Source organism: Rhamphochromis longiceps, linkage group LG9 (genome assembly GCF_057381845.1).
Source record: "Rhamphochromis longiceps isolate RC_006_pf linkage group LG9, R_longiceps_female_GT1.1, whole genome shotgun sequence".
NCBI lineage: Eukaryota > Metazoa > Chordata > Actinopteri > Cichliformes > Cichlidae > Rhamphochromis > Rhamphochromis longiceps.
This window is the reverse complement of record NC_140565.1, coordinates 22,864,055-22,888,178: the sequence shown is the minus strand read 5'-3', so window position 1 is coordinate 22,888,178 and position 24,124 is coordinate 22,864,055. Positions and strand designations below refer to the sequence as shown.

At 41.5% G+C, this 24,124-nt stretch overlaps 1 protein-coding gene across 1 annotated transcript in view; it reads left to right on the top strand.

Annotated features, from left to right (window-relative positions):
• ptprn2 (protein tyrosine phosphatase receptor type N2) overlaps positions 1 to 24,124 on the top strand; it is a 165,360-nt gene that overhangs the window by 15,305 nt on the left and 125,931 nt on the right. Inside the window, exons 2-3 of the mRNA XM_085418892.1 lie at positions 10,885 to 10,935; positions 20,621 to 20,734. Of these exons, the coding sequence (XP_085275018.1) occupies positions 10,885 to 10,935; positions 20,621 to 20,734 (165 nt within the window). The remainder of the gene's footprint in view (positions 1 to 10,884; positions 10,936 to 20,620; positions 20,735 to 24,124) is intronic.

Genomic DNA, 24,124 nt, shown 5'->3' with positions numbered 1-24,124 from the left:
GACTTGGTGAAGCTTAAAACAGCGCAAATAATGTATAAAGTCAGAAATAAATTGCTTCCCAAAGAAATCTGTAAATTGTTCATAGAAAGAGAAGGTGGGTATAACTTAAGAGGGAAATGGAATTTAAAAATACAAAGTGCTAGAACAACTTTAAGAACTATGTCAATCTCAATTTCAGGAGTTAAATTATGGAACAGTCTAACAGAAGAAATAAAAGACAGTCAAAACATAAAACAGTTTAAAGTAAAATATAAAAACCTAATTTTAAATAAGTATAAGAATGAAGAAAACGGGGTTAACCCAGGACGGTAATGTTGCTGGTAATGGTGTTGCGGTTCTTTTTTGGTTGTTTTTTTGTTTTGTTTTGGTTTGTTGTTTTTCCATAACTTGTGTATCTGCAAATATACACATTCTGTATTTTTCATATGAAAGAAACTATACTGTGGTGGGGCTTGCTAATTTCTTGTTTTTGATTTATGTATGTTATGTTTTGTTTTACTTCATATGTTTATATGTTTCATATGTTGTTTGTTTAATTTAAGACAAAAAAAAATTAAATGAATGAGAGGTAAAACTTGAGGGGGTAGGGACAAATAAGTAAATACTTCAGCCTACTCCTTTTCAAACAAATAATGGAATGATATTTTGTAATGATTGTGAAGGCACATGTTTGAAATGTTTGAAATAAAAATGAACTGAACTGAACTGAACTGAACCCTCCTGGGTGATAAGTTAGCAGCGATGCAGGTGGATGCTTCTCTGGTGTCCTGGATTGTTGATTACCTGACAGGAAGACCACAATATGTACGTCTCCCACAGTGTGTGTCTGACAAGGTGATCAGCAACACAGGGGCACCACAGGGGACTGTCCTCTCCCCCTTCCTCTTCACCCTCTACACCACAGACTTCAGCCACTGCACAGAGACCTGCCATCTTCAGAAGTTTTCTGATGACTCTGCGGTGGTTGGATGCATCAGCAGGGATGATGAGACAGAGTACCGGGCTGTGGTCGACTCCTTTGTCACGTGGTGTGAGCAGAATCATCTGCAGCTCAACGTGGCAAAGACCAAGGAACTGATCGTGGACTTCAGGAAGACCAGGAAACACTTGACCCCTGTTTCAATTCAGGGGGTCAGTGTTGACATTGTGGAGGACTATAAATACCTTGGAGTACACATTGACAATAAACTGGACTGGAGTTAAAAACACCACAGCACTTTACAGGAAGGGCCAGAGTCGTCTCTATTTTTTGAGGCGACTGAGGTCCTTCAACATCTGCCAGAAAATGCTGAGGATTTTCTATGAGTCTGTTGTGGCCAGTGCAATCCTCTATGCTGTTGCATGCTGGGGGAGCAGGCTGAGGGTCGCAGATGCCAACAGACTTAATAAACTAATCCGTAAGGCCAGCAATGTTGTGGGGATGGAGCTGGACTCCCTCAAGGTGGTGTCGGAGAGGCGGATGCTGTCCAAGATAAAGACAATGTTGGATAACACCTCCCACCCACTCCATGACATGTTGGTCAGTCACAGGAGCTCGTTCAGTGAGAGACTGAGATTACCGAAAAGCACCACTGAACGACACAGGAAATCATTCCTGCCTGTGGCCATCTCCCTGTACAACGCATCCACTTAACACACTGTTTGCTGCTACAACTACACATGTTTCTTTTCCAACTATTTATTTATGAGTGACTTATGTATGTATGTATGTATGTATATATATGTATGTATTGTACTATTCTTAGTTAGTGTATTGTCTGTCTTGTCTTAATGTTGGTTTAAAATGGAGCACTGTAACAAAAAATAATTTCCCCCAGGGATCAATAAAGTATTCTGATTCTGATTCTGATATATCTCCTTCAGCTCTTGAAAAAGGATCCTTGAGCATTATTTGTAAAACCCCCAAGATGATGTCTACAACAAAGAAGGTGCACAACTTCACCTACTTTTTGTGGATGAGGTCTAAATTCAGTAGCTAGTTCTACCATCTCTTAGGAAGTTTGGGTAGCATCCTGCTAAGCTCTTTCATCGGCAGGTTTTTAGCGTCTTTTGAGGCAAAGACAAAGAACAACATGGCACGTACAATTAGCAGCAAGCAGGTGGAGCATTTAACAGAAAACTGAGGTTTAAAGAAGGCCCAGGATTAGAGTGCTTCCTTTCATCAGGTCACCAGAAACACAAATCCTAATGAATGCTAATGATCAGCCAAGTTGCCTCCTGGCTGATGGACTACTTTCTGTTTAGGGCCAAGAATTTGGCATTTTGGTCACCACCTTGGTGTTTTGTTGGTGTCAGAAGTGGTCGTGTTTTGATAAGAAGCTGTAGTGCTAAGTTAACAGCTATCATAAGCTAGCTCAGTATATCATGACTTTAAAGCTTAATACAGTTTAAATAGGGGACTAATGAGAAAAAACGACTGTTCGTACGTGCATCCCTCCATCTTCTGCCACTTCTCTGGGATCAGGTTACGATGTTAACACTCAGCAGAGACGTCAAGGCCTCCCTCTCCAGGCTACTACCTCCAGCTCATCAGGGGAAACACCGAGGCTTTCCCAAACCTGCTGAAAGATACAATCTCTCGACTGAGTCTGGAGTATGCCCCGTAGCCTCCTCCCAGTCACCTTCCCTGAAACCCATCAAGGAGACATCCCAGTCAGATACATAAACCACCTCAACTGGCTCCTTTAAACCACAACCATCCATCGAGAGAAAAACGTTTTTTCTAACAGGACATAAACATCCGTATTTCTGTTTATGGCACTAGTTGGTAGCATAAATAGTTTAAAATGAATGTGTTTTAACCCCCTTTGCGGTCACCCTGGGGGCCACAAATTTAAATAATGGGACTTGGATACCGCTGAATACCTCAGCATTTAAAATCCACCTGAATATAGACTGCCTTTCCTTCTCAATAGCCTAATATTGATATTCATCTTGCAATGGGGGTGATTATGCAGAAGCACGTAAGGTAAAATATTAGAGGAGGAATGCTATTTGTTCAGTTTATGTTGCGTTATATTTACTTGGTTTTTCCAAACTTAAAGTCAGCTAAGAGAAGGGCTTTATGTGTTTTTGTATGTGTGATTATGTGTGTTTGTAGCCTTGCCACTAAGGGCTCTCCTCAGTGTAAAGAGGCCTGGCCAGTCCCAATTTATACACACACCCTGTTTATTTTGCCCTTTGTTACGCACTCATACACATCAATGCCCGCTCCGCTTTATGTCGTCATTCTTTTCAAAGGTTCTCTCAGCGCCTGCTGTGCTCATGCCCTACTATATATAAGAGGAGAGGTTAATCAGCAGATGCACACCAGGTGTGCCACCCTCCTCAAACGAATCACTTTCCCTCCTCTCTTCACAGCTGAGCCAGAAAACCACACCCCACTGCCACAGTGTTTTCACTGAGTCAGAAATGTGATGCCTTTGGGTGTCTGCACCAACTGCAGCCATAAAAATCCAATCCCTCAGTGATGAGAGGTGTTCTGACCAGGGAGCGGCATGGAGACAGTTTCATATCAATTTCCTCTCATCTCATCTGCATCTTAAGGCGTTTAATTCCACAGGTGGTACAGCTGAGTAGTTTCATTTTAAGCTGTGAAATTACCACTCAGGCACATAAATGACTTGAGGCCAACAAAGATGTCATTTCACTCCCATTTGCATGTCATCGATGTCACATCTGCAGGACAGGAAAGTCCAAACACCGAGGCGTGGTACTGACCTGCACTTTAATCGAGGTTCAGCTGGCACTCAAGAGTTAAACCTTTGTCCTCACCTGCAGGATTAGATATTCCCCTCAGGGCAGTTTGTGCTGGTTCACTTCGAGCTCTTTGGAACATAAGAAAGAAGAGGCTTAGCTGTTTCACTTGCTCCACTTCTGCTTTTCAACACTCAATCACACCTCAAGAGAAGGGAGAAAATCAAATGTCTGAATCACTCAGTGCAGGTCGGGAAAAAGGTCAACCCGGCCTATTTCTGGGTCCTCTGTTGCCGCAGTGATGCTGCCATCTTTAATTCATAGCCGTTGTCTGGGCTGTCGCCTGGAGCTGGCAGCTGAGTGACTGAGAGTGACCTGCCTGCCTGGGAATTCTGAGGGAATTGTGTCTGGTTACACTCCTCTGGATGCCAGGTGGTTTCACATCAGGATCTCTCTTCAGTCAAAGTGACCCCAGAGTCCCCTCACTTTGACCCCCAAGCTCCTAATTCAGGTTAAAAACTTTTAGATTTAGTTTCTGTTAAATGCTTTGAACTAAAGAAAAAGTCCCACAATATCTATATGTGCCATCTTGCTAAAAGGAAATATTTTACCAAAACACAATAAAAAAAGATAATTACGCTACAGGTTAAAAAAGCTACGGCTAAAAGCTAATTAGCTTCGCACAAAATCTGTAAACAAGGGCAAACAGCTAGCTCTGTGTTAACTAAACATGCTAAGCTAAGCTACGCTAAGCTAACTGGCTGCTTCACAAACATTGGGCACACAAGAAAGCTCTCACCTTAGCCTTGAGAAGAAAACTGTTCCTTTAAACATAAAAAGGTTTTTTTTTTCTCTAATGCAGTGATAGAAGTGAAGCCTCAATGGTAGAATTACTGTATTTTCTTGTGGTGTTAAAGTGAATTATTCATTTTGTCCTTCACCCCAGAGAAAATAGTTTCCTGATGAAATATGGGTGAACAAAATGTCACTGTCTTATTTAAACAACTGTTATAGCAGCGTCCTGCCATGTTCAGATGAAAACGTGTGGGGGGGGGAATGTATAAAAAACATCGAGGATCGTGATAAGGTAACCAGAGCTCAGTTGCTGACACATAGCATGCAGCTTTTGACAAGAACAGACCTTCTGGAGCAGAGAAAAGCTTGGAGCCATCTTTAATTTTAGCAGGAGAGCGCCTTAATGACACAAGCTGTTTAAATCTGCGGACATGGTGTCAAGCTGATGCTAATTTGCTTGCAGGTGATGTTCTTCTCTGCTGTCCCCGCTCCAGCCACGCTCCCTTTTCAATTCACTTGCACTTTTATTGCAGTTGTCACCCGCCGCGCTGTTCTAAAATGGCTTTTTTGGCTGACGGTACAGTTGTCTGTGATTTACAAAAAATGAGCCAGGCGTCCTTGGTTGCACCTTATATCTATAATAAAAGATACTTTGGTGGCCCCAGAGAGTGAATGAAATATGCCCTTAACTGCAGCAGGCCTCGGGATTGGCTGTTCTCGCTGCCAGGCTCCCAGCGTTCTCCTTGGCCCCTCAGACATCGCAGATGGTACCCGAGCACCGGCCAACCACCTGTGAGGGAAAGTGGATGATCAGGCCTCTGACTTCTTGTTGAGCTTAGGGTTTTGCCTCATAGGGACATAGTTAATGTTCCGGGCAAGGTCAGCCAATCACAGCCAAACGTTTAGAGACCTAAATGTGCACTGGGATGTGTACTTAATAGCATTATAATGCTCAGGTGGAGATTGACTGTCGGATAATGTGGTTATATTGTTTTCTAATGAGAAACGTATGTAATTGCTTTTCCTCAAACAAGCCTTTCACTCCTCTCTGATTTCACACTCCCAAGGGGAGATACGCACGCTGCTGTGTCCCAACACGCAGGTGGTTTTAGTTATAGGTGAATAGTTTTTTTGCATGTGCCTGTGCTGCTCCTTGTTTACTTACACGGTCGGTGCACTTGCTGCCCTAAATAGCAGTTACTTGTAACAAAGTAGACAGGACACATCCTCGTAAAGTGTTTCTGTGCTGCATGTAGAGGTCTCAGAAAGGGTAATAGATCCCGTCCAAGTTCCCATTGTTGCATGCTTTTCTGAAGGTGTCATTTATGCAAAGTCTGCACAGCATGTTTTAATGTCATTTTGAAAGGCAGACAGAGACAAACAGTGACTGTAGCACATGTAGTTATGCACTTCTGTCTGATACACCTCCTATTTTACCGTCTCTTGAGAATACAGACCTCTAACTACCGCTGCATCTTGTTAAAAAACTGTGAAGTAACTCCTGTGACCTTCTGGAGTCTCCCTTCATACAGCATTTATAAATTAGGTCACAAAGCATCTATTTTGGGAGCAGAAACTTCTGCATATTTACAGCAGTTGTAGTCGGCTCTCATCTAGTGCAGCTACTAACAATTACTTTCATTATCTTTAAATATTAATATTAGTTTCTAAAGAGTCCTGATTTCTTGGTTTTTTGCATATTTGTCACACTAAATCTTATAAATCATCAACAAAGATAACCTGAGTAATACAAAATGCACCTGATCCTGTGTAAAACCTAAAGCTAATCAAACGTTTGTGGCTGTGAGTCTTTTATATCACTGTTGGGGGGATTGTTTAAAATTCCCCCACATTGGAGGGTTTTGGGTATGAACGGGCTCCAAAGCATCTCAATCAGATATGAGTCTGGACTTCGACTGGGGCGCTCCAAAACCTTAATTTTGATTGAAAACACAATTGCTGGTATGTTTTAGATCATTGTTATAACCGGCATAACTAAGATAAGTGATAACAGTGTGAAAGGTGAGCATATATGACATGTTTTTACTGCATTGCTCACATGGGTCGAAGGAAAAAAGTCACATGCTTAAGTTAAAAATCGTCTAAAAAGCACAAATCATTTCCCTTTAAATCCGTCTGTAACTGCACTTACTTGACTTGAAGAACGGCTACAGATAAGCCATGATTGATCTGTGACGAGGCTGACACGGCCTCAGTACTTAATACCAAACGTAACACTTTTTCATAAAGGTCATTGTGTTTGTGAAATTATCTTGTAGGCCTTGGGTTGAATAAAAGAGCGCGGCTGTTCTTTGTCAGGATGCGTCATCAAGATATAGCAAGGACTCCTTTTTTTTTTCTCCCTCAGCATCGACAAGTCCTTTTTTCTGCCTGGGGTAATCAGCAGCATCCACTGTGATTGCATTTTAATTAAAAGGCGCCATTTTAATCATCTCGCACGGTGTTGGAGAAAGGGGCTGTGCTGTTATCAATTCTATGTCCCTGCCTATCTCACACGCAGACACACACACACATACTGTCTGACTAACTATGCTCGACTGGACGCGTTATTAGTGGAAAGTTGTAATTAATATTGAGAGCTGACAAGGCTTCCCAGAGAACCCCATGAATTAAACAGGGAAGTGATGAGGAAGTAAAGTTGAATGGACTGACACTAATTGCGGAGTGCTGAGATGTGCATGGTCAAGAGGGATTGACTCTTCCAGCTCTAAGTGACTGCTTTATAAGTTTGGTGTAAATTCTTCTTTCACTTACCTTCAAGCTAAATGGGAAAGTCTTGGTAAGTTAAACAAAGTCGTGCGAAAATTAGGGCTGGCAGGTGAATATTGTTTGCACGGTCTATAAAATGTCAGAACTTCATTTTTTCTCAAGCCCAAGGTGACGTCTTAAAATTGTTTCATTTGTGGAAACAACAAACTGACAGGAAGTGATGCCTAATTAGAAAAAGCAAAAATCCTCTCAGTTTAGAAGCTTTAACTGTAATCGTTAATCAACTATCCAAAATGTTTTAGTTAATTTTTTCTGTTGATTGATTAACCAAGAAATTAATTGAACTCTAATTAATGTTCATCATCAGAAAGTCAAATGACTCAGTCGAGAGTGGTAATGGCCCATGCTTCTCCAGCAAGCACTCGGCGACAGTGGGAAAGAAAAACTAAATTTTAAGCTTTTAAGGAAGAAACCACCAGCAGAGCCTGGCTCAGTCATCTGCCCAGACTGGATGGGGGTGAGGGGAGAATAACAACATAAAAGACACCCTGTGGAAGAGAGCTAGAGGTTAATATGGTGATACAACAGGTGCAGGCTACTGACACGATCCAGCACATATTAGCAGGGTGCAACACGCTAGCAGGGAGGGCATACATGGTACTGGAAATTGAACATCCGTGCTGGGTATGGCCTGGAGATCCCAAGGTCAAAATAGGCCACGCCCCATTGGTTGGTTGAGAATGACCGAGCCCAGATGCTGTGGCACTTCCATAGAGGATAGAGCTGGACAAACTGTTGATGGCTAACACAGTGGACATAGCAGTGGGAAGACAGCCATAGCGACAGATGTAGCTAAACCAAGTGATAGCACCGTTAAGAAAAGGAACATGACAACATTCAATATTCATTCACTCACAGTATACATAAAGTTTTGAAATATATCAAAAGATATCAACAGAAAAAACAGTATCAGTATCGGTTCATTTAATTTCTACTCAGTTCAACAAACAGCTGTACAGTACAACACGTGCAGGTGTACGTCAGTCCTGGTCCTCACTCAGGTTGTGTCATTTTGATATATGCTGGGCAGCCAGATAGGCCCCGTGTCCTTCTCCTTGGACTGCTTCTAATTTTGTCATGTTGTTTAGCTCACTGAAATACAGATCTGAATTGGTTGAAGTAAGTGGTCCTCACGTCACTGAGTAATTTACATCTTAAGAGGAAATGCATCTCTGTTTCAACCTCACCTGTCACAGTTTTGTTTCTGTTTGTATCTTCCATTGCCGGTTTATGGTCACTGACCTTATGCCTGGTTAGAATGTTTCTGATTTCTGCCTCTGACAGTCAACGGATTTTCTGCCATTTCATAATCTCTCTAATTTGTTTTGGCTTTTAGTCCATTCTCTCCAGTCTTTCTGATAGATTTCTTCGCATTGTGTGATGATTTGGTTCACTCTGACTTGTGTTTGGTAAGCAGTGCTGTTGTGAGACTTGTTGGGGCGTGTTTGTGTGGACACAGTCTCAACACCAGCTGGCATAAGTGGCTCTTGAGGGATTGAGGGTGTCTTGGGGGGATGGAGCTCCTTTGAATGTTAATTTTGAGCAAGTATCTGCCTAATTCTGCTCGACGGGCATTTGTTGAGTTTTTCTTTGTACATGATAACCAAATCTCCATAAACGTTTCATATATAATAAAGCATGAATGTGAAGAATATGTTTGCAAAGGACAACATTTGTAATCCGATGAGTATTGACCGCCTGCACGATAAAGAGTAACTTGAGCAAAAGTGTAACTGTTTGGGGCTTTTTTAGATTTTTGTTAGCCTCTTTAAATGTATCTGTGTTGATAGTAAGCAATGATTGGAAAGTGTTAGCCTGGATATGATTAGACCCAGTGTTCACTTGCATTTCTGTACAAGTACAAGTACAACCCTGCCATATTAAAATTGATAAAACTGTATGAAGTTTACCATTAACATTCATATGGATTTTTGTTTCAGGCCTCTAGTCTGGATGATTCACTCTACTTGTCACTCTGTTTTTGGTCTCCACCAACTCCACCAAATGTGGAAATATTTGGCTTTTTATCCGTCAGATCCGTCAGGGAGCACACAGAAAGTTTATCATCTGTTTATTTTCTGCCGCAAACCTTCTGATATAAGACAGAAACCCAGGTTTTAAACCATGAGCATTAGAGTTGTGGTTTTAGTTATTTGTAAATTGCAAATATAACTGAAAATGACTCTTCCAAAAATATATTGGTGCATATACAGGCATCCTTTAGCCTATAATGTGTCCATTAAAATGAGGTATATACTCGTTATGATGCAGAATAATATTCAGGTACAATGAGTTGGAAAAGCAATTCATGGTCTTGGTTTTAGAGCAGTAAGTTCCTTTTCTTCAGTTTGGGACATTCTGCCATTTAGTTTTGTTCCAGAGAGCTGAGCGACCTTACAGCTCTGTGTTGATGCCCCACTCTACATCGTTAAATAGCAATTTTGCTGACACATTGAAGCCATTACCTTGCAAAAGAGTAATTTCATAAAATGTGCCCTCGACTCCTAAACAAAATGGCTGCGCACTGTGCCTGTAAGTTCCAGTTCCCACGCAGATTAGCCTTTAATAATGCACCAGAATAATGACCTGCACGTCCAACTGGGAGAGAAGAAACTTGAACAAACTTTGGATAAGTAAAGCCTGAAAAGTTCCTCTCTCTTCCACACCTGTCCTTATTATCTGCCCTTTCTGTGCCAATTGATTATCCGACATCCCGCAACTATCTCTTCTCGTTATTAAAGAGGTCTGACAGACACCTCTCCTCCTACTCAGCCTGTTCTTCATTCACGGTCACAAGCTGCTCGTTGCTGTCCATCGAGGCCACCGGGCCAAGAGGGTGCATCCAATTCTGTCACTCTCCATGATGAGCGGAGGGAGGGGAAAAACAAAGATAAAAGAGTTGGAGAAACAGGACTGAGGCTCAGCCTAGTTGTTTGCAGACTCTCCGTGTGTGCAAATGCCATGAAGTGGTGTATCATGAGCTCAATGAACTAGCCTAAATCTTGTGCTCGGTGTAGTTAATTTTGATCCTGAATGTGCGAACACCTCCTCCGTACAAGACAGAAAATTACACTTTTTTTTATTTTGTTTTTTTTTTGTTTTTTTTCACGCCTCAGCCTTTTCCTGGAAATGTGTAAATGTAGAGGATCACCTGTGCAGATCGGCGAGCAGAACAATCAGTCCTCTGTTCGCCGCAACTCCCACATGAGAGAGATATGAACACAGGGAACAGCTACTCATAATGCTTCTGCCATCTGTTCATTTATTAGTCTGGAACACCCATTCTTAGTCCAAGCATTAAAGCTCATTAATATTCATGCAACATTCATAAATGGAAGCGCTGCCCATGGATTTGGGGTGTCAGTGTCAGAGACAGGATAGGGGAAGTCACACTAATTGATGATTGATGGCTCTGCCATTAGCGGCAAAGCCTAGGGCTAGAGTTAATGTAGTCCTAAGCTGCAGTTTTATAGCTCTGCCACATATTTAGAAAATGTAGCTAATTTGGCATTGCATTTTCTCCGCAGCAAAGACAAACACTTTAACGACTTGAGCTGCTTTCATTTCTTGTCTCCTCTTTGTTTCACCTTCTCTGACCTCCAGGTTGCCTGTTTGAAGATGAGCTCTGTACACCCTATGAGTTCTGCGTCAACGGTAAGTCCACCTTCATGTACACATACCTCTTTTTATCATATACAGGACACTTGAAAAGTTTTATCAAGTTTATCCAAAATGAAGTCCTTAGTCCAGTCACACAGGCATAAAGACTCGCTGGAGACTACCAACTGCTAAGGAAAGTTGTGTATTACCCAACATGTTGGGAAGTGGTTGGTGGAGACTTGCTGTGGTGACGTGCAGTTTGCATGGAAGATGCTCACTTGTCAAGAGTGCTTGCAAACTGGTTAGTAAAACTGTGAAGAAAGCAATACAAACTGGAATCAGAGGCCGTCAAAGTAAAGGTTGCACCTTTTGAAACATGTTGGTTCAAGCAAAAAAGCAATACGGGTAACTTTACTTTAAAGGCAAATGCTCTCTTAGTGAGCAGTTGGCAAATGTTTGCAGACAAGTTGGCATCTTCCATGCAAAGTGTGGAACGCAATCACAAAGAGGGTTTTGATGCAGCATCCACTTTGCGACCAATTTAACCCGGCATTCAGTGAGGAAATAGACATTTCATCCCTAATGACTGGAGGTTGCCAGAGGGTTGCCAACCAGTCTATAGGCCTATATGACTGAGACTGTAATTATCATTAAAAATGACCATAAAGCTCTGAAACCAATCATTAAAAAAGGTCTTTAAAAAAATGCTCATTTGGGTTTCTCACATCTAATCAAACAAATTGTGGGAGGGAGGCGTGGTTGCAGACAGAACAGACACCTCAATAATCGGCTGGATATTTATCTTTTTATTGGTTTTTGGTAATGTCACTTTAGGTTGGTTGTGGGAGATTCGATATACAAAAGGTCAACAAATAGTCATAGCTCACTAAACTTTGTTTTAAACTGTGTGTGAGAAATTATTTTGACTTTTATATCACAGCTTTTCCTCCATGATTTCTCTTTACGCCTAATTTTTTCTTTACAGGGAATGAGTACCAGAAAACAAAGGTCTGGTCACTTGATCATAACTGAATCACGAACAAAAATAATACTCTGGTATTCTGATGTGTTTCGGCTTTCCTTATTAAAAGCAGCTTTCTCTAGGCAAGCATGCTCCATATGAAGCTAGTACAGTATTGTGCGTGTCTGTGTTGCAAATTGGACTCTGTTTCAGAGGAGGAGGAAGGAATTCAGACCCCTGGTTTCTTATAATATTAGCTGGTTGTCTGTGGTACACAATATTATAGGAAATGCAGTCTGCTAACTATAAAGCTCTCAGTACGACGGTACTGTATCTACACCAATTAGCTGCAACAATAAAATCCAACACTGTAGTTTCCTTCATAAACCAAAACAGAATTGGCCTGTAGACATGGACGCTTGCTCTCTTGGGGGTGGCCCGGGGTGTTGGACACACTGACACTGGCCGTGAATCCCTTGGGTCATGAAAATCCTGATGGAGTGGAGCCTCCATGAGTCAAACTTGTGCCAGCAAATCCTCGTATGGCGATCGCATTGGGATGCCGGGTCAATGCCTTACACTCTTTACTGTGGTAAAATGTCAATTTATCTGCTTGCAATGCAATGTTTAAGTTACTGGTATCTGTCAGCATAACATTGACGTGAATGTCCACATCCAAGATATTCAAGCGAAACGTCGCATGGGAACAAAATGCTATTGGGTCCACCTGTCAGCTGTTTTAATGTTGGTGCTGATCATGAAACTGGAGTTGTGCACCAAGTGAAATTTTGGAGTCATTGCTGTAAGTGCTTGTGTTTTAAATTTTGTAAATGTGAGGTTCACCAAAGTGGAGTTAAAGTCTCAACATCTCCGAACCTGCAGATAAAGCCTTAAGCTATTTTTAATCGCTCACAGATTTATATATAGATAGATGGAGACTGAAGGTGCCGCTCACAGCATTCTTCTTAGTTTAGACATACAGCATGAGTCATACTTAAGAAAAGCTTCAAAATTGAATGTGAGTCAGGCTGCAACAATAATACCACACAATATAAACACACAGAAGCTCTCTGATCTCATTCATCTAATGATTGATGCCGGCGTCTTGCTTTCCCCCCTTTCGATTCCGAGGTTTCTCCAAACCACACATGATCTCGACCTCATCTGCAAACCTTCTCGCCATGGAGCACGGACCTATCTGTCTCAGTGGTTGCCATGACAATGCATCACCGGATGAACAGAGGGGAAATGTCATAGCTTTTCACTGTGAGGCATTCAGGCGGCTCACGCAGCGGGCTGTAATTTTCAAGGGGATTGATAGCGTGTCGATATTGAGGATCGTCTCCGCGGAAAGTCGTCGGGAAAGGTTAATGTATTCAACACAGCAGCAGCAGGAAGTCAGGGAAGGGTCAAACGTGTATGGAGCGGTTTCATGTCCACGTGTTTGTTTTTGTCCTTGCAGGCATAATGATTAAATGCCTGTGCTTTGAGCCTGTTTGTTTGTCTGCACCTTTCAATTACTTTCTGCAGACTCATCCTGAAATCTGTATCACAAACAAGATGAAGGCAACGAGAGGAAGACGAGCACTTTCTCAGGCAGCAGAATTATATGCAAAACATGAACTACAGCTAACAGAACACAAAGTATCAAACTGACTATTAATATGCTAATAAGAGGAAGAGGATGAGAATGACCCGAGTTAACATTCGATTTTGAACTTTGTGTATGTCCTCAGATTTTTGTAAACATGATTACGAAGCCAGCGTGCATCATAGATAACTCGTGCATGATCTGATTACATTTTGAAAAAACCTTCCTGCATAGTTTTGCATACTGTTGAAGGAACACTGATTTGAAACTGATGCCAAAACTCCTTCACACTTGAAGCTACCAAGAACAAAATGATACCAAATAATTTAGCATGGAAAACAACTGAATTTACAGTTTACTTGTAACGAAGCTGATTTTTTTTGCCTGTGAACAACGTCCTATAAGAGTGATACTGTACATGGGAACTATTGCATATTGACAGTAAACAATCTGATTAATGACAATAAACCACTAGTACTGTAAAGTCACAATATGTGGTCTTTTATCGCGGTAATAAATGGACTGGTAGTTTTTTCTACTCTGTTTGAGTACTCAAACTGCTTTCTTACTACAAGTCTAATTCACCAATTCACACATACATTCATGCAAGCTCTTTTTTCTAGTATTAAGTGCTTTTAATCTAACTTTGACTATGCATCAGGGACAATACCGGTTTCAATGTCTGGCCCAAGAATACTTTGACATGCTGGCTCGAGGAGCTAGAACACCCTACCTCCATATCCACAGCTGGCCCTCAAAAATGGACATCATGCTGTGACATAACACCTCTTGTTTAAGTAAAGAATGACTTTTAATGCTTTGATACACAGGTCAGGACACTTTATTGGGCCTGCGACTAATTGCTGTTGTCATTATTGATTACTGAGACATTTTCCAGCCCAGTGAGTCATCCAGTGGCTGGTTTTATCCAAGTAACAGATAAAATGCATCCTAATTGTTTTTGCTTTACTTTTCTGTCAGCTAACTAATCAATTAATCAACTGGTTTTTGCACTCTGTGGCAACACTACAAGGGTTCAAAATTAATAATTGTGGCTGCAGTAACCACATACCTGGAGAACAGAGACGTATCATTACAGATTTGTTCAACATTTTACAAAGATGAGACCATTGATGCCACTCATGCCTGCACTATAAATATCAAGCAACAACTAGCATCTATAGTTAGCTTACTTTAGCACAAAACTACACCTAAAATGCCACATAATTGGGTGGGTGTCTGTGATCTCATGCCTCCGGCAATGACCCTCGCAGAACTCCACACTGCTTAAAAGCAGAATCTGCAAAAGATCTTTTATTTTGAAAATCCACCACCAGTTTCTCTAGGGTGCTCCTGTTTTTGACTTCCTGCTCTCGTCATCAGTCCCATCTACGCTAACATGGCTTCCATAAAAAACAAAACAAAACATGACTTTATTTAATACAATGTTAAACTGATGGCTACTACTGCTTCAATCTTCGAGGCCATGAATACCCGAAATCTTTAAAGGGTTGGAAATACTAGTTGGCTGATTGTGTTGACTCTGCACTGAAGTGAAAAAAAAAAACTAGATAAAGTTATTTCTAGAAATACTGAAACACTGTTCTGAGATGTGTGTGTGTGTGTGTGTGTGTGTGTGTGTGTGTGTGTGTGTGTGTGTGTGTGTGTGTGTGTGTGTGTGTGTGTGTGTGTGTGTGTGTGTGTGTGTGTTTTAAAGGATTGGGATTATCTTCTATTGAGAGGGAGTGGGTAGACTTTGGAAGTTAGCACAAATTGGGAGACCTCCTCCTTGATTTCCATATTAACCCAGTTTCAGAGGAAATGGGGAAAAAGCAGAGAGTACAGAAAATAATATATTAAAAAAAAACCTTTAATTACACGGCCTGCTTTGCTAAAAGGAAGAAAAATAGAAAAAAAACTGCTGACACCTTCACAATAAAATACCCCGAGGTAGACAAGAGTGTCTTAGTGTGGATACATAAGAACATGAAGACTCATGAAGAATGTAATGTGGATGATCATTTCTTTGGAGATTTGTCTGTTTGCATCAGCCGCAGCACAGCTTGTGAGTCTGTGTGTGAGAGCGTCATCATGGCAGAATATGATCCTTGAGGCACCTCGAGGCAGGAACATCTAAATATGTTTTTGAGTACTTTGGCAGGTGTTCGTGTGTTTGTTTGTATGGAAGTGGACAGATTTGTGACCGGATACGCAAAATTTACCAGGCGTGTGAGTTCAAAATGAAGACCAAATTCAGCCCACGGGTACCGAGTACTCATCTTATCACGTAACAGTTTAGTAATAAACTGGGTACTCACAGGCTAGAGCGTCAGCATGTAGCCGGTGTGATCCCCATGCAAGATTGGCCTCTAGTCGTATTTTCATTTTAGCTTTTATTTATTTATTTTGCCGTGCTCACAGAATCCGTCTCCAACCGAAATGCAATTACTGCGCTGTGCTTGTTCACTGTAGGAAAATATATACAGGCAAAAAAGACTAATGTTAGATTAATGTTGTACCTAATATGCAAGTAATGAAAGATTATTTAGTTGCCTCATCGGCACACTCAGTCTTGCTCTGTCATTCTCCATTGGACTCCTGATGAGCAGCATCTACTGCACAGACACATGATGTGTGGGAGTAACTAGGTCTGCCACATCAACTCTTCCTCAGGTCCCCGAAGGAGTAACCTGGTTTATTCTGGGCTGGGCCAACCGTTCTTCACCCGGCTTGTTGCCATGCAGGGTGGCTGAGGGCAGGGAAGGGTTGCATCATTTTATATGTGACTATCGTTTTCAGTGCTTATGAAAACACATTCTTATTTTTGCACTCAAAAGCATGAAAACAGCTCTTTACTAATCAATCTCTATTCATCACGAACATAAGACCCAAAATTTACCGCATCCATAGCAACATATTCACCCCCTTTTAAGCCAAACCTAAACCACTGGTGCAAATGATTGTCTAAACGTTTCAGCTACGCTTTCTTTGATCACACTGAGCTTTAGCATGACAATATTTTATAATTTAACATTAATTTGTCAGCTAAAATCACAATTAACTGCTTCCTTGCAGATTTTATTAACTGTAGCTAGCGAGAATGAGCTAATATGTGATGAGACTTTAATTTTTTTTTAATTGTTTGTAAAAATATGATATAATAAAAGACTGCGACAGGTATCAGCATGCTCACTAGCTAATCTTCCCGTCTTTTTTGATTTTGATTTTGAATAAAGATGCTTCATGAACTGTAGATTAGGTAGATCATTTAATATCCTTACACATACCATCTGACTTCCTGCCGTCATGTCTCATTTTTAATGCAATGCTTCAAATCTTTACCCTCGTCTTCAGGGAATGCTTTTCTAGACGTTGTTCTAAAAGCATATGTGATTACCCGGGAAATGCATTTTAATTTGATGCAGCTCTCCAAAGTCTGTGGCTTACTGCTATCACAAGCTAGGCTAAAGTACAGCGGATAAGTGCTACATGTTTCCCTCGGGGCACACTATTAAACACTTAACCAACAGTGTGGTATCGATTGGCGGTTATCTTTCCTCCACTCGGGCCAATATTGTCTGAAACATCCAGACTTTATTTCAGATTTAAGCTATTTAGGTGATGCTTCTATTGATCAGCAACAAGTGCAACTGCAGCATAAACACCTTAAGTAACCACTACAAAATCCATCATATCAAAACAATACAAAAAAAAATCTGCAAGGACAGAGAAAGAGCGCCAGAGCTCAGGAGGCAAATCCAGGAATAATCATGTATGAAGTGCCGAGTAAAGTAACTGTAAGTATCAAAAGATGCTACAGCGGGTTTAACAAAAGACGCGAGCTCTTCAGGGGAAGGAAAAATGTAATAATAGAGATGATTTATGCCCCACAGCCATATTCAACAGGCGGTATGTTTTGATCTGAAAGTCTGATTTATCTTTATTCATTTCTGTATTTCCATGTGCATTACAGAGCATGCATAAATATAATTATCATTTCAAAGCCACAACTGCCACACAGGAAGCCCAGAATAACCTGTAAACACTTCATTAATCATATCCTGATCACTTTAGCTTTTGTTCCCATACATTGTTCCTTATTTGCAGACTACATCTGGCCGGACTCGGTGCGTTGATCTGAGTCTATTTATTTTCATAACATGAGTTGCGGCGCTAATACACCTGTTCCAATAAATCTTAATTTGTCTCCTGGGTCCGTCTGCCTCATCTTCTGAATGTACAGTCTTTTGGAAATGCTTTGCTGACTGTCAGCTTTAGTGTTTCCTCATGTTATCCAAGAGCATTACCTTTCACAGTTTAAATAGCTTTAGCAGCAGCCGGGCGTCTCTCTGTCTGTCACAGCGAGAGGAGAGACGTGCCTGGATTTAGAGCGCTTTACCTTTTTCAGCTGAAAATCTTCTTTATTCCTGCCAACGTGCTGCTTATCCAGTCACAGCTTCTCTTGAACATCACTGATTTATGGGATGGTGCATTTGAGGGCTGATCAATTGATTGATTCTGTGACCTACTTTATGTATTATGGATTGGACTTGATTGAGCTTTAATTGCGCTGCAGTCTTGCCACTGCAAGACAGCACATACTGATGTATCGTCAGCTTAATGCTCCCTTAAGCCTCGCAGGAGATGATTAGAAAATCACTGCAAATAGACTTCAGCTGGACGGTTCGGACATTCATAGATCTGTTCCACTCATAGTGACATATTTTAGGAAAATTATTTTGCCGTTTGACTGATTCCCACGTGTCAACCCTCTGCATACCAAACACATGCTGGGAACCTCCAGGCCTGGAATTAAAATGTTGTTTTTATCTGTCAAAAAAATAGAAGGAAAGAAAAATGTGTTTTCCTCCAAGCTGTCAGCTACAATAACCATTCCTGCTTGTTTTGATCTCCTCAATATTGTAAATATACTCACTAAAGTGACAGGATAATGCTTTGTGATTCATTGTGCATGTGGCTCTGAATGGCTCGGCACCACCTCGATAGACCAGTCAACTGTTATATTTGCCAAACAAGGATTTCTTTGTTGTTAAACACCTGACTTCTATATTTAATGCACTAAATCACAGTGTGTGTGTGTGTGTTTTCATATCTGGTTGCCATCGGGAATGTCCCTGACAACAGAGAAGGAAGTAACATGTGCCATCACTATGGAAACCAGTGAAGGATGCAGAGCATCAAACATTGAACAGTTTTCCGTCACTTGTTATGTCACCAGCCTCCCTTTATTTCTTACATAATAGTCACTGATAGTGTAATAACTTATAAAAATATATCACAAAACACTCTTATTTTGGGATCGTATCAACTGCGACACCCGGAAAAAAAAAAGAAGAGGGAATGTTGGCAAAGAGGAAGGAGACAGTTGACGTTCTGTGATGCACACACGTCTGTGATGATCTGAGTCTGTAGGTGGGAAGTTTTCCTCTGCGCCGTTGGAGTTCGCGAAATAACTCCGGAGCGTTGCACCGTGCTGTCTATGCTAATTCACCTCCTCCCACAGGCTTATTCCTGTACAGAGCTGTCATTTAATGATTCACAGGGAAGAGGGGGGGGAAGCTGGAGAGGGACACACCCGCATCTCGTTAAAACTAAGAATTCAATTTAGAGCATCGTTAGACATCACATTATTATCTTTCACGCAGAATCACTGTAGCCAAAAGAAAACTGCTGTTTCCATTTGCAGCCATTTATATTTGGTGGTATGGCTGTGCTGTAGGACACACCCAATCACTATCCACTTGTATATGGAGAAAGACGGAGTCGGGAGAACCGACACAGAATACTAAACATCTGATTAAGCCAGAGAAGGCATGAAAAGAAGTGAAAAGGAGGTTATAGACTGGAGGTGGGTTGTAAAGTGGCTTGCAGTTATGCAGTAACTTCAGACAGGCCCATACAGCTCAAAATATTGAGCCTCATATAAGACTGGATTGCTAATTGGACGTGTAGAACGGTATCAAATGATTGCCCCTGAGCATAACTTATTTACCTGAATTAACATTAAGCTTGATCTCCAAAAGAGATGTTTCACTCTTAATGCAGAGAGACATCCACTGATCATGGTCATTTCGGCTTTTAATGATTTCTTGTGATTTCTTCTGTTTCCTGCGTACAGTAGCTCAATCTTTGTCTCGTCTGACCATATGTGTCCCAGTGTAGGTTACAGGAAATCCAAAATAAATTCAAATTTGTGCACCCAGTTCTTGTTTCTAAAGTCATTAAATGTACAATTATTCCACCCTGGAAAAAGAAAAAGCTAAGGAAACTTCTGACTACTGTCTGTGATTGAAAAATATATCATAAATCGTTTGATTTGCACTTGTCTGTTTTCAGAACCCTAGGCAGAAAGTTGCAGTATGTAGTGGACATCAGTTTTTGCGTATTCTTTGTTTCCCGATGTGTCATTAAATATCACTCATAGCATTGATGTTTGCTGTCATTGTCCGACATCTTGGGGCTAATTAATGGGAAGCTGTGGTGCATGGCCAAGTGCTGATTCACATCATTAAATCACAGCTAATCACAGCGGCATCCCTTACACATACTCTCACGTGGCAGCATAGATGATTGCACACATATGAGTGCACGCTCGTGGAGGAAGTAGCTCAGATTGAAACTGCAGGATTCATCTCCAGAGATCTTCTTAGACTTTCATTTAGTGAGTTTAGCAAACAAGACGCATGGATTTATCTTCCAAGCTGAGAGAAGGTGACAACACGGGTCATTTATATTCTAGGCCTTGCATCTACACACTCCCTCCTGACCCCCAGAGCCTCGGCATCTTTCAGAGGTCTACACCATCCATTGAATTATGGGGCTGATAGGGGCTCTGTAGCGTGGGTTGCCTAGCAACTTGTATTGAGTGAGGCAGGAGGCCTGCTGATAGGGAGATTACTGGGGTTCCCGATAAAGTCCTTCCTGCCATGAACGCCGGCTTATCGTGGTGCTGTCGGAGGAAAAAATGTCAGCTATTAGCTCCCCAAAAACAGGAAATCAGAGGTATGAGGCACGGCAGGTGCCTCACATAAATATAACATTTCACCTTTACATCATCAAAGCCACAAAAAAGGGGCTGTAAAATTGTGTGTGTGCGTTTGTTTCTCACTTTAAGCTGTAAAAAGAAAAAACACTCATGAACCTGTTTTCACCATTTTCCTCTGTAGATGGAGTGTTTGGAAGGTGCCAAGAACTGGCTGGTGCAGACCTGCACACGTATGATATTTCTTCGTCTGCTCTGCAACGTCTCAGGATCCTCCTCCAGAAACTGGCTCACAGAGGTACAAACAGCCTGTCCATCTTTGTCCAACTTTCTTTTTGTCTCTTCGGCATCAGTCGCAGCAAATGCCTGTCAACTGCCATGGTGCAACGCAAGCCAAATAAGCCAAGCTGTCTCTTTGGCTAGGCGCAGCGTACCACCAGAGAGCTAGAACAGGTCATTTGACTCATATCAGGCTATTGTTGTGCCCCCATCGCCTAACTCTGGCAGCCAATCAGACCAGCACGTATGCCGCTCAGACATTTAAAGCTAATTTTGTGGATGAAAGGCTGTGAGGTGTGCAGTGTAATCACTTCAGACAGTGTGTACTGCTCACTCACTGGCAGCTGGCAGTGATTTTTTTTATATATATATTTTTTTCATGGCTATACATCTTCAGAGATATATTACATAAGAACTAACTATATGTGCATCTAATTTAGATGGAAATCAGTAGGAATTGCAAATATCTGTTTCTTGTTTCCTAACATGGAGACATGCCACCATTCCTTTGGATTTTGTATAATCAGTGCATCTAATGTGGGAAAATTGATATTCATGTCTTATACTAGTTGTGGGGAACAAAGTCTTCTCTTGCTGATACAGTGTGAATGCCAGCGCTAATTAGGAAGCATGAATCAGAGGGGAAAAAATAGCTTAAATTCTGTGTACAATGGAAAATATGAAGCAAACGATAGTATTTCATTTCATGGGCCTGTGATTTAATAATTTAATAGCATGTTTCCTGGAAGCAAATATGTAATTTGGTACTCATTATAAGTATAAATGTAGACACAACATGTTCAGGCAGTACGTTCCTAATTAATTACATCCAATTAAATGCCTGAGCGTGTGCACAGCAGGTCAGATGAACATGCAAAAAGAGGAAACATGTCTACAATTCAGCATAGACAGGAACGTTCATTATAAACTCGTTAAAATGAATAGGTACCAAGAAAATACATGTTTGTAACTGCAGCTATGACCCACCAGGGGGCAGTAGACACCTTTAACACAGACCGTGACCGGCCGCTCAGCCCTCCAAGCGTAATTGGCTTTGCAGGCCACTCTGAGCTTAATATCTTTTAACAGGCGTAAACCAGTGTTGAAAATCATTAAGAGTAAGCAGCCGGCCAGAGAAAATCAAAAAAAGAAAGAAAAAAAAGAGGGAGAAAATGGAGTGATGAATATTAAGCTAGGCGAGACCACACATTTATTCTAATTACTGCTTAGAAATAAACAAATGAGAGCGAGGTGGATGAGAAGAGATCCGGTGTGTAAATGGTTTTTTTTTTTCTGCTCTGTTTTAAGAGGTGTTTAACTCTTCAGATGGTTTTCATTATGAGACTTCTTCGGTGACCTTGTATTTTAAGACTCCCGACACCACAAACATGACATCATCACTTTGAAACATGCTCGCCCATTCTGTCTCGTAGAATTACATCCACAGACACGAAGCATTATCTTCGGATGAGTCCACAATGCACTGTTAATGCTCGGTGGCACGTTATTCTTATCAGCTCAACAGCTATTGAAGTGTCATCTTTGAGACATCGGGGACCCTTTTTGAGGCTAGACGGGGTTATAGAGACCATTGTACTGTAACCCAAATTGAAGAGATGAAGGGGAGGAAAAAAAACATCAATGGAATCGATTTACAATCCTCTTTATCTTGCAGGTAGAAATCACACAATCTCTGCTCAATGCACAACACCAATGTCATTCAGATCAATAGAAACTGACCCTTGTACAAAAGGGCTTGGGTTGTCTGGATGTGCCCCCATTGGCAGAGCACATTGTCTGGTATTAAATTTTCACCACAATACCTCTTGAATGCAAGACGCTGTCATCCAGCTGCAAATGACTTTTATATTACACGTCATCTAAAGCTTAGTTAGTATTCACCGTGCACAGCTGCAGTCTTCCTACACATTTCATATAGCTAGACTGCTGTCAAACAGCTTTGGGATCATTACGGCTCTGCTAAATATGTGTGCTGCTGTAGCCTTGGATTGTGTGACTATACACACAGGAGCTAATTCAGTTACTGCAGCGATTTGAATTTGATGTTCAATATATTCAAATGATGAAGTATTTAATTGACCGTTCTCTAAAGCCCTCACTGGAACAGCAATTTTCCAATCACAGCAGTGCTTTCCCTACTTTGTGGAGGGCAGTGGGTTCTCCTGTGTTTTTTGTGTCATGTTATATTCTGTCCTCTCCTCTGGTCTCTGTTTCACCGGGTGATGGGAGTGGCTAACAAAGCAGATGAACTGAAGGTAAGGTCACAGAGAGAGTTCTCCCAGGAGAAGTTAAGAGAAATAAATTAGCAAAATTAGGTGCATCGGACAACTTCTAGAACTCAACCCATAAATTTGACCACTATCTCTTTTGTGGTCGTCTGCTTTTGATGCCTGATTTATGCCACTGCAGATGTGTCCTGTCGTTTACAAAGGTATTTGTCTGCGGAGAGTCTACAGAGAGGAGTTTTCAACCACTGCAGACAGATAGGCAGTCCAAAACTGCCCATCTATCTGCCCACGCGCTACCATCACTGGACCATAATTTCCCCATTAACCGCTACACTGCTCACAGTGCTTCTGCCCTCGCCACATATACTGCTTTTGTAATCCACATCTCCTCCAATGCTGAAATTTCAGTTATATTTTGGAAAGGAGGAAGACGTTGTAGAGAGCCAAATCTGGGCAGTAGAGCAGATGGTGGGTGATGACTGTGTTGCTGTGGCCAGAAAAACTCATGCCTTTTAACTATGCTGTGAGCGGGCGCACAAATGCGTCGAAGTTCAGGTCGTTTGTACTCAGATGTTTTGAGATGTCCACATTGCCAGTGTAATGGTGGGGGAATCCATTTAATCTGGGAAAAACAACAAGCAATCTCCTGGTTGTGCTCCTTACCTGATGCTCATTCTTCATGACTTCTGTTTGCTTTCTGTCCCAAGGCCCAGCTATCATCACCTACGATAATCCGTGGCATAAAACATGGGTTAGTTTAACATAAAAGTTGATACAAGTTTGTAGGCCATGGTATTATGAATACGCGCACATGTGCAAGTGAGGCCAAAACTGGACCAAGGAGCTAGCTAAAGAACAAAGGAGGAGTTCTCCAAGGAGCACAGGACCTTGAAGGGCGGAGAAGGTTTTGCTTTGTTATTAAAGGTGCTGTTACAAAAATTTTGACTGCAACTCATACCTGGGTCTTTTAAACAATCTCTGCCTGAGTCTACCGAAATTCCTGAAGATGCTAGAAGCTCAGTGTCGATAGCGAGCTACTAGCCCTGGCTAGAGCGAGTGTAGCTCTACGTTTACCTCATTCATTTACAGACATAGCAACCGTAGCTATGGAGGAGGAGGGACTTAGCAAGCAGTTGTGCTCCTAGAAGGTGAGTACAGTT